Source organism: Macaca nemestrina, chromosome 12 (assembly GCF_043159975.1).
Source record: "Macaca nemestrina isolate mMacNem1 chromosome 12, mMacNem.hap1, whole genome shotgun sequence".
NCBI classification, from domain to species: Eukaryota; Metazoa; Chordata; class Mammalia; order Primates; family Cercopithecidae; genus Macaca; species Macaca nemestrina.
The window spans coordinates 32,398,242-32,411,325 of NC_092136.1; the positions used below are offsets into that span (position 1 = coordinate 32,398,242).

Below are 13,084 nucleotides of genomic sequence, written 5' to 3' on the forward strand. Positions count from 1 at the left end.
GGCCTATCACCCTTATTATTATTATTATTTTTTCAAGACACGGTTTCACTCTGTCACCCAGGCTGCAGTGCAGTGGCACAATCTCAGCTCACTGCAACCTCGGCCTCCCGAGTTCAAGCGATTCTCCTCCCTCAGTCATCTGAGTAGCTGCAATTACAGAAGCATGCCACCATGCCCAGCTAATTTTTGTCTTACTAGTAGAGGCGGGGTTTCACCATGTTGCCCAGGCTGCTCTCGAACTCCTGACCTCAAGTGATCTGTCCGCCTCAGCCTCCCAAAGTGCTGGGATTACAGGCATGAGCCGCCGCACCCGGCCCTATCACTCTTCTTCTTCTTTCTTCTCCTTCTTTTTTTTTTTTTTTAAGATGGAGTTTCCCTCTTGTCTCCCAAGCTGGAGTGCAATGGCGCAATCTCAGCTCACTGCAACCTCTGTCTCCCGGGTTCAAGTGATTCTCCTGCCTCAGCCTTGCAAGTAGCTGGGACTACAGGCACACGCCACCATGCCCAGCAAAGTTTTGTATTTTTCGTAGAGATGGGGTTTCACCATGTTGGCCAGGCTGGTCTCGAACTCCTGACCTCAGGTAATCTGCCCGCCTTGGCCTCCCAAATGCTGGGATTACAGGCGTGGGTCATCACGCCCGGCCCTGTTCACCCTTATTCTTTTTTTTTTTTTTTTGAGACAGAGTTTCACTCTTGTTGCCCAGGCTGGAGCGCAATGGCACAATCTCGGCTCACTGCAACCTCCACCTCCCAAGTTCAAGCGATTCTCCTGCCTCAGCCTCGCAAGTAGCTAGGATTACAGGCATGCACCACCATGCCCAGTTAATTTTGTATTTTTAGTAGAGGCGGAGTTTCTCCATGTTGGTCAGACTGGTCTGGAACTCCCAACTTCAGGTGATCTGCCCGGCTCGGCCTCCCAAAGTGCTGGGATTACAGGCATGAGCCACCATGCTCAGCACCCTTATTCTTAAGTTAGTTTGGTTCTCTAAGGTTCCCAGGGCTGGCAGCCTCACCCAAGTAGAAATCTTTGTATTGTTCCTACCCAAAGACTGGTTTTTCTTTTCTTTCTTTCTTTCTTTTAGAAATAGGGTCTTTCTCTGTCACCCAGGCTAGAGTGCAGTGGTGAAATCATAGCTCACCGCAGCCTCAATCTCCTGGGCTCAAGTGATCCTCCTGCTTCAGCCTCCCGAGTAGCAAGGACTACAGATGCATGTCACTATCCTGGCTAATTATATATATTTTTAAAAATTGTTTTGTAGAGATGGGGGTCTCACTATGCTGCCCAGGTAGTCTCGAACTCCTGGTTTTAAGTGATCCTCCCAGTAAGGGCTGGTTTTCAATCTGTTGATAACTGGCTGTTACAAAACAACCCAGGCAGCAGGATGAGAAGCAACTTGCTGGCCACAGGTCTACTTACAGGTACTTTCCTGCCTCCCTACCAAGGTTGTGAGTATAAATCTTGACTGGGTGCAGTGGTTCATGCCTGTTAACCCCAGCACTTTGGGAGGCTGAGGCAGGCGGATCACTTGAGTCCAGGAATTTGACACCAGCCTGGCCAACATGGCAAAACCCCGTCTTTACAAAATATACAAAAAATTAGCCAGGTGTGGTGGTGCATGCTTGTAGTCCCAGCTACTTGGGAGTCTGACGTGGGAGGACTGCTTGAGCCTGGGAGGTGGAGTGCGGAGGTGCAGTGCAGTGAGCCGAGATTGCACCACTGCACTCCAGTCTGGAAGACAGAGTGAGACCTTGTCTCAAAAACAAACAAACAAAACTATGTATTTACAGTATACAGCATGATGTTTTAAATATATGTATATACTATGAAATGATTAAATCAAGCTAATTAACAGAATTTTTCATAAAGCCATTGCTGTGATAATAGCTAATATTACAGAATATTTTAAATGTTTTATAGAATATGCATTAAAATATTTTAATACTTCAAATTTATTATAAACTTTAAACAGCAATATCTTAATATTACCATTTTAAGTTTTATTACATTTGATGTGTTAATAGTATTATATACTAATATTTAATAATATTTTAATTGTGTTTTTAAATAACATCTTCATTTTACTATTCAGCTCTTTTCGTAACAGCTCCTATTTATTGAGCACTTACTATGTGCTGCCAGGCACTATGGCAAGCACTTTACCTTTTCATCCCAGGCAGTCCCTGCAGCAACCTTGTAAGGTTGCTGCTCTTATTCCAGCTTTAGAGATGAGGAAACTTGAGTGTCAAGTTACACGCCCAAGCTGCACAGCAAGCCCTGGGACACTGCTTGTGAACCCAGGAGAGCGATTCCAAGGTCGCAGCCCTTGGAACAATGATGGCTGCCTGGTCCTGTGCCCATCTGTTGGGTGGCCCTGGTCTCTCTGTGGTGCTTCATTACACCATCTTCTCACCCATCAGCACCTTAACCCCAACTAAGCCCTCAGGTTTCTTCAGAGGGGCCTGTCCTCCAGCCCCTCGGAGGGCATATCCCTGCTGCCTGCCTTCCCCAAACGTACCCATGATCCTGCGAATGGGGTCATCGGGGCTGGCCACGGCCTGGATCTGGCCCTTGAGCACGGTCTCCTTGTCCGTGGTGAAGGGGGAGGACCCACACAGGGAGAGGCAGCTGCTCACCTCCAGGCACACCTTCTCCCCGATGGTAGTGAGGACGTCCTTCAGATGGAAGGAGCTGGGGCAGAGGAGGGGAGAAAGGGCCTATAAGTAAAATACACCTCTAACCGGCTCCAACCGCCCACAACTGGGTGAGAAAGACACCACCAATAACTGGATTTATGTGTTCAGTGGACAATTTGTGACTCTTTTCCCTGCCACCTTACCTCTCAGGCTGTGCATACCTGACCAGGGGGACTTCTTTCTCTCCCTCTGCTAGAAAAGACAGTGGGAAGGGCAGGGGCTCTCAGAGTATACCAGGACCAACGACCCAAAGCACAACTTCCTGCTAGCCTCTCTGTGATAAAAATCAGCCTGGAATGACCTCAGAATATCTCGATATACCTCTGGAGGAATACACAAGAAAGCAAGCATTTGGTAGCTGTGGGACAAGAGGGAGAGAGAAACTTTTCATTGGATGTCCTTTTGTACCTTTTGATTTTTGAAACATGCACACGTATTAACTACTTTTAAAAGAATAGAGTCCGGGCTCGGCGGCTCACGCCTATAATCCCAGAACTTTGGAAAGCCAAGGCAGTTGGATCAGGAGTTCGAGGTCAGGAGTTCAAGACCAGCCTGGCCAACATGGTGAAATCCCCTGTCTACTAAAAATACAAAAAGATTAGCTGGGCATGGTGGCAGGTGCCTGTAATCCCAGCTACTCTGGAGACTGTGGTAGGAGAATCACTTGAACCCAGGAGGTGGAGGTTGCAGTGAGCCGAGATCACGTCATTGCACTCCAGCCTTGGCAGCAAGAGTGAAACTCCGTCTCAAAAAAACAAATTTTTTTAATTAAAAAATAAAAAAAAAAAATAAAAGAATAAAGAAAAGTCAAATCCTAAAGTTAAAAAAAAAAGAGTATCTGGATTCCCTGGGTCCCCCAGGTTCTCCCAGGGTGCCTGCGGGGAGCCCACCTGCTGGCAGGCATGCTGTGAGAAGGTAACTGCCTCTGTTCTGGGTCTAGATCCTTTGTATGTAGAATTACTGGGGGGCGTGGGAGCAAGCCCCAGCACTCACCATTGGCACCAGTTCTGTGCCCACCCCTGGAGGGCCAGGGTGGATATGGGAGTGCAAGGCTGGGCTCCCAAGAAAGCCCTGACCTGGGTCCCTCCCTCAGCAGGAGCTTTGACAGAGTAGTTCTCCAGGCAGGGACCTAGGTGACAGCCCAGAGCTGCGCCTGTGCAAAGGCCTCAGGCTAGGCCCTCAGCCGAGCAAACAGTTTCCTGGCCTCTCAGCAAACTAGTTTGACTGTCAAAACTGTTGAACCCCTAGTCACAACATGTGGACATGCCCCACACTGCAATGAACACACCCATGCTTTGTGCAAATTCAGCAGTAAAATTTCTGCATTTTGTAAGGATGAGAATGTTTAGGGGGTACTTCCCTTGAAGAAGTCTCTGAATTGGACCTTGTCAGATAGAGCATTACTTAGAACCACTCAAAGATATTCTATAGGCTGGAAACCATAGAAGTCACCCAACATGACTCCATGGTAGGAGCGGTCATGAAGCCTGCACGCGTGCAGATGTGGACTCGTGCTGGGTAAGAAAGTGACGCATTACACTGAGCACAGAGCGCCTGCGGGGAACACGCAAGTGCAGAACACGTCACACATACACGCAGCTCTGCAGGAATACAGCTGGTCTCCCTCATGACCGCCCCACAGAGCTCTGCTTCTCACTGGTAGTTGCTTATGAAAGCAATTCAGTGGGTAGCAACCAATATTTTTTTAATGGAATAAGAATAGAGTAGAAAATATCAGGCTGCATTAAACATGGTTAGGGTCAGTTCCATTTTGAAGAGGTTCTCGTTTCTGTTACATGTGTGTTAAGTGTGTACTAGGTCACAACGGAAAATGAATTTCTTACTGCGGGTCCTAGCCACAAACATTTTTGTCCCAATTAATGTCTCTGGGTTTCAGTTTCCTCATAAGCTCCAGTAGGAGTTTAATACATTTGAATGGCTTTGGGAGAGGAATAAAGCACTCAACAAACATCAAACACAAGAACCTTGGAGGTCAGAAGACAAAGACAACCCCATTAAAGAAGGAAGGGGTCAGACAGCATTCTGTTCCCTGCGTAGGGAGAATAAATGAGTTGATGGCACTCAGCACCGGGCCAGGCCCCGGGAGGAGCACGCTAACAGGCAATGGAGGGCCACAGGACCCCTAAGCCCAGGATCTTCGACTCCTCAAGGCAAGCAACCATTGATATCAGCACTCCTCACCCTGCCCATGGCCTAACCCCCCTGCCCGAGACACTTCTTCTCTCACCCATTAAATGCTCCCTCACATCTACTATGCGCCCCATGCCAAAATTTAAACTTAAGACCATAAATCTAATTACGTTCCCCCTCTTGCTTCAAACCCTTCAATGGCTCCCTACAGCTCTTAGGACAATAACCCAACTCCTCAGAGTGGCCTCTAAGGCCCTATAGGCTACTCGGTTAGTCACACACATTTTAAAGCCACTATCCTAAAGCTTTGCTAACCCTGCAGCAGATTCTAACTTTGACCCTATGACCCTGAATAAACTCTGCTGGGGTCTTCGCCAAGTGAACCAACTGAGACAGCAAGGTTTCTTCTCAGTTCCTAGAGAGTGGCCCTGGGGTCTGCCTTACAGTGGGAGACCCCTCTGGGAGACTCTAGTCAGCTCTCTGCCATCCACTGCCTCCCATCCATGCATGAAAGTTCCACTTACGGTAGGTGCATATCTGTTAGCAAAATCTTCACAATCATCTTGAGTTTCTCAGCAAAGTCGGCCTGGCTGGAAATTCCTGGGGCTGCCATGCTGAAGGTGATCAGCAACACAGCCCCCAGGACGGTCAGTTGTTCCAGCTGCAACTGGAGCTCGTGGAAGCGAGACTGGTCCATTAAAACTGTCTGTAATGAACAGAAGAGGCCATCGCTGAGCTGCAGGTCCAGGCTAGCAAGCAGAGGGCAGGAGCGCCACAGCCCCCACACCTGCCTCTGCAGCTTCCCTCAGGGTTTGCGCTGGTGTGTCAGAGCTTTGAGGAAGTCTGGTGTGAAATAACCCCTCCATCTCAGAGTCATTCCTCCTGAGCAAGGACGCAGTATAGCATCCTCACTAAGAACACATACAGGCCTGGGTGTAAAGCCAGGCTCCATGCTTAATAGCATGACCTCCCTGGCTGGCCACGGTGGCTCACACCTGTAATCCCAGCACTTCGGGAGGACTAGGTGGGCAGATCACCTGAGGTCAGGAGTTCAACACCAGCCTGACCAACATGGTGAAACCCCATCTATACTAAAAATACAAAACTAGCCAGGTGTGGTGGCGCATGTCTGTAATCCCAGCTACTCGAGAGGATGAAGCAGGAGAATCTCTAATCTCTTGAACCCAGGAAGCAGAGGTTGCAGAGAGCTGAGACTGCACCACTGTACTTCAGACTGGGCAACAAAAGTGAAACTCCATCTCAAAAAAAAAAAAAAAAAAAAATCATGACCTCATGCAAGCATCGCCAACTTTGTCAGGCCTCTGCAGAATGGGGACTCCCAAATCACAGGGCTGTTTTAAAGCTGAAGAAAGATGCTACATATAAAGTGGCTGGCAGAGCCAGCGCTCGATAAATAAAAGTGATACCTATTGTTGGGAAGAAAAGTATAATGAGGCACAGACCTAGGGTCACCAACTCCTCCCAGTTTGTCTGGGACTGTCCCAGTTTTCAAATGGAAATTCCCAAGTCCTGTAAACCCCCACTCGGTCCCTAGCAAACTAGGACAGCTAGTCATCCTGTACAGAGCAATGGAAGGCCAGGTGCGGTGGTGGGTGCCTGCAGTCCCAACTACTGGGAGGCTCAGGCAGGAGGATCGCTGAGGCCAGAAGTTCGATGCTGCAGTGCACTATGATTATGCCTGTGAATAGCCACTACACTGCAGCTTGGACAACAGAGTGAGACTCCATCTTAAAACAACAACAAAAATCCCAGAGCAATGGAAGGGAGGAGTGTCTTGCGGGCAGAGCCTACACTTACTCACCTTGGTACCCACTCAGCACCCAGCACAAAGGAGGCTTGTAAAAACTGGCAAATAAATAGAGAGGAAGAGAAAAAAACAGGAAGCACAGAGAGTAGAAGTGACAGAGAACAACCTAAAGCCTCCCGGAAAGCAAGCGCGTTCCCACGACTGCCTCCCCCATGTTAAAGGGAGCCCTGGGTCCTACCATGCCAGCGATTCTGCCCGCGTAGGTGAGGGAAGGAGAAGGGAAAGGCTGAGCAGATGGGTGTCTGATCTGAGAGAGTTTACAGGCTCATCGAATGGACTCTAAGGACCTTTCTCGCTGTCAGAAACTGAGATGTGCCGAATCAAGACATGAACAATGTGGGGTCACAGCCAAGAAGTAAAAACTCTGAGGATTGAGAATCTTCTGCTGCTACAAATACAATCCCAAGGACTCATCGTCAGCCTGTTTTCTGAGTTCACATGGCTTTGTGGCTTCCCAACAGTCCGCAGGATGTGAGTTTAGGATGCAGATTGCCAAGGATCAATTCCTGGAGTAGACAGCTGTCCCCAGGGACCATCACCATCTTCCCCACAGCGTTTCTTTTCTTTCTTTTTTTTTATTTTTATTTTTTTAACAAGAGAGGGTTTATTCATAAGACTGCCAAGTGAGGAGTCTAGAGAACGGTCTCACATCCTCCTTTCCATAGAGAGAGCTTAGGGATATTTATGGGATGAAGAAGCAGGGGTATCTAAGGCTTGGGGAAGATGATCAGCGGTAGGGAAAAGGGAGGTATTGGATGGTCTCCCACAGCTATTTTTAAACAGAAATGTCAGGCTAAGAACTTCCCTCCAGAAGAGAACATGCCACAGTTCAAAGGGAACATTTTCTCATCTCCAATTTGACATTCTCTTTAGAGCTTCCTCCAGCACAAAACAGGGAACTCAGAAGCAAGAGGCGAAATCTTAAGCTCACAACTTCTTGAAAGGAAAAATAAGGAACTTACAAGAAAGATATTTAGAGAAGTAGCTGAATCTGAGGCTAGTGATAAGAAACTCACATACCCCCCAAAAAGAGGAGGGAGTCTACATAACAGAACAGCTATTTAGAGAAACACTGGGGGAATCCCTTCTCAGTCATCTTCTTAAAGAAGTCCTGCAGTTAGAAGTATGTATTGTGAAAAACATAAAAGGAAAAAATATTGTTCAGCATGGAAGGGGAAGACGTTTCTTTAGATAAAGCTGTGAACAACCACACCTCTGTTGTGGTTTCTATCAAGATGAGCAAAAACAGGAGAAAAGTGCAGCAGCACAGATTGGAGCCTCATACATTGCTGGTGGGATTGTAAAATGATGCAGCCGCTTTGGAAATCAGTTTGGCAGTTCCTCAAAATGTTAAACTTAAGAGTCACCATGTAACCCAGCAATTCTAATTCTAGGTACGTAACCAAGAGAGGTAAAAACATATGTCCATGCAAAAACTTGTACTAGAATATTCACAGAAGCATAATTTATAATAACAACCCAAATGTTTGTCAACTGATGAATGAATAAACAAAATGTGGTATATCCATACAGAAAAATACATTATTCAGCCTAAAAAAGAAAGGAGGGCTGGGCGTGGTAGCTCATGCCTGTAATCCCAACACTGGGAGGCCAAGGAGGGAGGATCACTTGAGGCCAGGAGTTTAAGATCTGCCTGAGTAACATAGCGAGACCCCTGTCTCTACAAAAAACACATTTAAAAATTAGCTGGGTGTGGTGGTACACTCTTATAGTCCTAGCTACCCAGGAGGCTGAGGCAGGAGGATCACCTGAGCCCCGAAATTCAAAGTTACAGTGAGCTATTGTACCACCTAGCCTGAGCAATACAATGAGACCCTGTCTCTAAAATTTAAAAAAAACGTAACACTCAGAAAGGGAACACTGACACATACTACAACATAAATGAACCTTGAAGACATTATGCTAAGTAAAATAAGCCAGACCCAAAAGGACAAAGATTGTATAATTCCATTCATATGAGGTATCTGGATTAGTCCAATTCATAGAGACTCAAAACAGAATGGTGGCTGCCAGGGGCCAGAGGGCAGGGGCAATGGAAATTACTGTTTGGTGTGTTTGGTGGGAAGACAGTTTCACAGAAGGAAAAATGAAAATGTTCTGGAGACGGCTGGTGGCAATGGTTGCACAACAATGTGAATGCACTTAATGCCACTGAACTGGAAAACTAGAAATGGTTAAAATGGTAAATTTTATGTTATGTGTATTTTACCACAACAAAGAAAAAAACACATTGGAAAAGAGGACGAGAGTACTGTTATATATGCTACAACAAGAAAAAACATTGGGGAAAGAAGCCAGGCACAAAGGCTGATAGTGTATGATTTCATTTAAATAAAATGTCCAGGATAGGCAAATCCATAGAGACAGAAAGCAGATTTGTGGCTTCAGGGGTTGGAGGGAGGGGGAAAGGGCAGTGACTGCTAACGGGTGCAGTGTTTCTATTGTAGGTGACGAAAATGTTCTCAATTAAACAGTCGTAATGGATGCATAACTCTGTGACTATACTAAAAAACACTGAGTTGTACACTTTAAAAGGGAGAATTTTCTGGTACATGAATTATATCAGAATAAAGCTATTCTTTTTATCTTTTATTTTATTTTATTTATTTATTTATTTATTTATTTATTTATTTATTTATTTATTTTTATTTTTTGAGACACAGTCTCGCTCTGTCGCCCAGGCTGGAGTGCAGGGGCACAATCTCGGCTCACTACAACCTCCACCTCCCAGGTTTAAGCAATTCTCTGCCTCAGCCTCCCAAGTAGCTGGGGCTACAGGCCCTGCCACCACGCCCAGCTAATTTTTTTGTATTTTTAGTACAGAAAGGGTGTCACCATGTTGCCCAGGCAGGTCTCAAACTCCTGACCTCAAGCAATCTGCCTGCCTCTGCCTCCCAAAGTGCTGGGATTACAGGAGTGAGCCACTGTGCCTGGCCAAAGCTATTCTTTTTAAAAAGTTCAGCAGCACAAAAACAAATATGAGTAGTGAGATGGCTCAGGAGACTTACTTCGGGGAACGGCCTCTGGAGGTGGTCCCACTTCAGAAGCTTCAGATAAGCGTAATTCTGGACAGCAACAGGGCTCAGCCTGGGCATGTCCCCAGAGCCAGCAGCTGCTCCCCCAACTGGCAGGGCGTGTTTATACTTCTGAGTCATAAGGTCCTCTGAGGCTTCTTCCAGCCACTGGGTGACAAAGTCCAGGGAATCTGTGAAAAACAAAGCTGCATACATTATCTTGACACCGAGAAGGGATGCTTCTCGGAATTACTTAAGGGACAATCGATGTCCTGGCGGAGTGATAAAGTAGAAAGTATGAACTTCAGAATCAAATAAAACTTGGATCAAATCATAGTAGTGCCAATGACTAACTGAGGGATCTCAGCCAAGTCATAATGTGTCTTGAGTTTCAGATGCCTGATGTAGGGAAATTCACAACACCCACCTCACAGGCTGTTGTGAGGATTAAACAAGATAATGAATAAGCCATGCATGGTGGCTCATGCCTGTAATCCCAGCACTTTGGGGGGCTGAAGTGGTTAGACTGCTTGAGCCCAGGAGTTCAAGACCAGCCTAGGCAATGTGGCAAGGCCCTGTCTCTACAAAAGATACAAAAGTTAGCCGGGTGTGGTGGCACGTGCCTGTAGCCCCAGCTAGTTGGGAGGCTGAGGCAGGAGAATCACTTGAACCCCAGAGGTTGAAGTTGCAGTGAGTGGTGACATTACACCACTATACTCCAGCCTGGGTGACAGAGCTAGACCCTGTCTAAAGTAATAATAATAATAACGAATATATGACACCTAGCCAGGCCTTGCCACTCACCCGGTATTTAACAAACCTTCCTTCCTTTCTCTCCCATCCTGACCACTGCATAAGATGGGCCCCAAAGCCCTGGCGACTCCAGCTCTAGAGACGGATGGGATGAGACACCGGCTAGAGTTTCCCTGTGTAAAGTATCCTCTACACTGATGATGAGGCTTTTCCTTGTGTAGATCTTAACCTTGTATCAGTCTGGCTTCCTTTCCACCTGGGGGAAGTGAACTCTGTCTCTGTCAAGGAAGCCCCTTCTGGCTTTCAGCAGCCCTCGCGCACCCCTGCTTTTCTAAGCTAAGTAATGCAGCGGGCACTCTGAGGGACAGAGAGCTGGCGGATCTTGCACATCATCTGATAAAAACTGCGCCTGTCAGGTCCCAGGAGGTGCGGCAGCTCTGTCAGTGGAGGCTTCCTGCTTCCTTAAAACCAAGTGGATGGCCAAGGTCACAGCGGTGGTCTGCTCTTCACTGGGGCAGGGGGATGTAGCTCCAGTTTGCCCTGAGCTCTTGGTCCTGACTGCTGGGCCATCTGGCTTCACCCTCTTTTCTGCAGACAGCATTCTCTATAACCCGCAAGCTTTGGGAAACCCGGGCTTTCATGAAAGTTGTGAGTTAAGTGCTAGACGCAGGCACTGTAGCTGCTTCCACCCTACCAGTGAGTCCTCCACTGCACCCCAGCTTCCAAGGCCAGGCCTTAATATTAAGGCTCTTCAGTCTACAAAACTCTGCCCAGCGGAGGTTGTGGTGAGCAGAGATCATGCCACTGCACTCCAGCCCGGGTGACAGAGCGAGGAGACTCCATCTCAAAAAATATATACATATATATCTTCCCAGTACTCTCACAACACTGGTGAGAGTGTGAGCTTGTGGTCAATCCATGCTGGTCAAAAATCTCTCAAAACCTGTTTCCAATATCTGTAAAATGGGATTTAAAAAAAAGGTGCCTGGCTCATCAGCTTACTGTGTGAGGATTACATATGATCATGCACATCCAGCCCTTGGCACAAGCCTGGCACTCAGTAAACATTACCAAACTTCTTCTACTTCTGCCCCTACCCTGCCCTTTCCCAACTTCCCCTGGCCCCAGCACCACCTCAGACTTCTCTGCCTGGGGCTGGATGAATCAACTGCGTGGGGCATTCACTTAACTAATCTGGTCCGGCAACCAAACCAACCCAGAGACTGCTGTTTTCATCTCGTCGTCAGCAAAATTAGAGGCCAAACGGAATTCATCATACATTGAATCTGAAGACTGAAATTTACCCAGAATGTCAGCTAGCAATGCAGAGACCATAAAAAGCACCCTAGAAATACAATACAGTTTTACATTCTGATAGTCGTCTGTTTTCTGCAGTCATCGGAGAGGTTCATAAAAATGAGACTCTTCCTGGGTATGAAACAAGAAGATTTATGCATCCAGAACAAAAGCAAAGTTAAATTTCCTGCTATGCCACACAGGGAGAAGAAAAGTAAATTAACATTCACAGGACGTCTGTCATGTTTTCAAAAATCAAGACCAAGAATGTATTTTATTTCAAACTGGTGCTTTCATTAAAAAAATTTATAATTTAGGACTTCATTGTTTTTAATTTCTATTCTCATAGCCTACTCACATTCCTTTTGCTTGTCACGTTTTCTTTTCAATGCTTAACAACTCTAGATGTAGTCCTAACATTTTGTGCTTTTCCTTCTTCGAATTAGACTATTCTCATACTAAATTTTAGTTTTGTTCTGAACATAATATTATGCAACAAGCTATGGCAGCTAAAATGAAAAACCACAGACAACAAAAAAAGTACCACAAAATATTAAACATACTTGGTTGCCTCTCCAAAATCTCTTGAAACTTCTTCCTTTCGTATTCAACTGACTGCTGCATGAGATGAGGCCTGATGCTACTGATAGCAAAGTTGGCCATGTCCACTTTCATTAGGTCCAACACAGAAAAAATTTCTCTGAAAGAAAAAAGGATTTAGAACCAAACACTTATAAAGTAAACATAGTATTAAAGGAAAAGAGGACCAGACGCATGGCTCACGCCTGTAATCCCAACACTTTGGGAGTCCAAGGCGGGAGGACTGCTTGAGCCCAGGAGTTCCAGACCAGCCTGGGCAGCACAGCAAATGTGACAACACGATAAAAACTGATGGATCCACATGAAGGGTCTGTGAGTGTTGATTGTACTGTTTTTGTAACTTTTCTGTAGGTTTGGAATTTTTCAAAAGAAAATGTTGTTTTCTTTTTCAAAAGAAAAACTTTTTTGTTTTTTTTTCTTAATCCATGAGTACCAAGACTTCAGGAAGTTTAAGTTGAAAATAGCTCTGGTCTGGACACAGTGGCTCATGCCTGTAATCCCAGCACTTTGGGAGGCCAAGGCAGCCAATCACCTGAGGTCAGGAGTTCGAGACCAGCCTGGCCAACATCGTGAAACACCATCTCTACCAAAAATTAGCCGGGCATGGTGGTGCGTGCCTGTAATCCCAGCTACTCAGGAGGCTGAGGCATGAGAACTGCTTGAACCCGGAAGGTGGAGGTTGCAGTGAGCCAAGGTCACGCCATTGTACTCCAGCCTAGGCAACAGA

The 13,084-nt window shown here is 46.4% G+C and overlaps 1 protein-coding gene across 5 annotated transcripts in view; it reads right to left on the bottom strand.

The window, feature by feature from the left end:
• Positions 1-13,084, bottom strand: part of LOC105471523 (t-complex 11 like 1) — a 33,442-nt gene that overhangs the window by 3,261 nt on the left and 17,097 nt on the right. For all 5 annotated transcript variants that reach the window (XM_011724016.3, XM_011724018.3, XM_011724017.3 and 2 more), the window contains 4 exons: positions 12,321-12,457; positions 9,703-9,899; positions 5,370-5,551; positions 2,517-2,689 (listed from right to left, as the gene is read on the bottom strand). In XM_011724016.3, the coding sequence (XP_011722318.1) occupies positions 2,517-2,689; positions 5,370-5,551; positions 9,703-9,899; positions 12,321-12,457 (689 nt within the window). The remainder of the gene's footprint in view (positions 1-2,516; positions 2,690-5,369; positions 5,552-9,702; positions 9,900-12,320; positions 12,458-13,084) is intronic.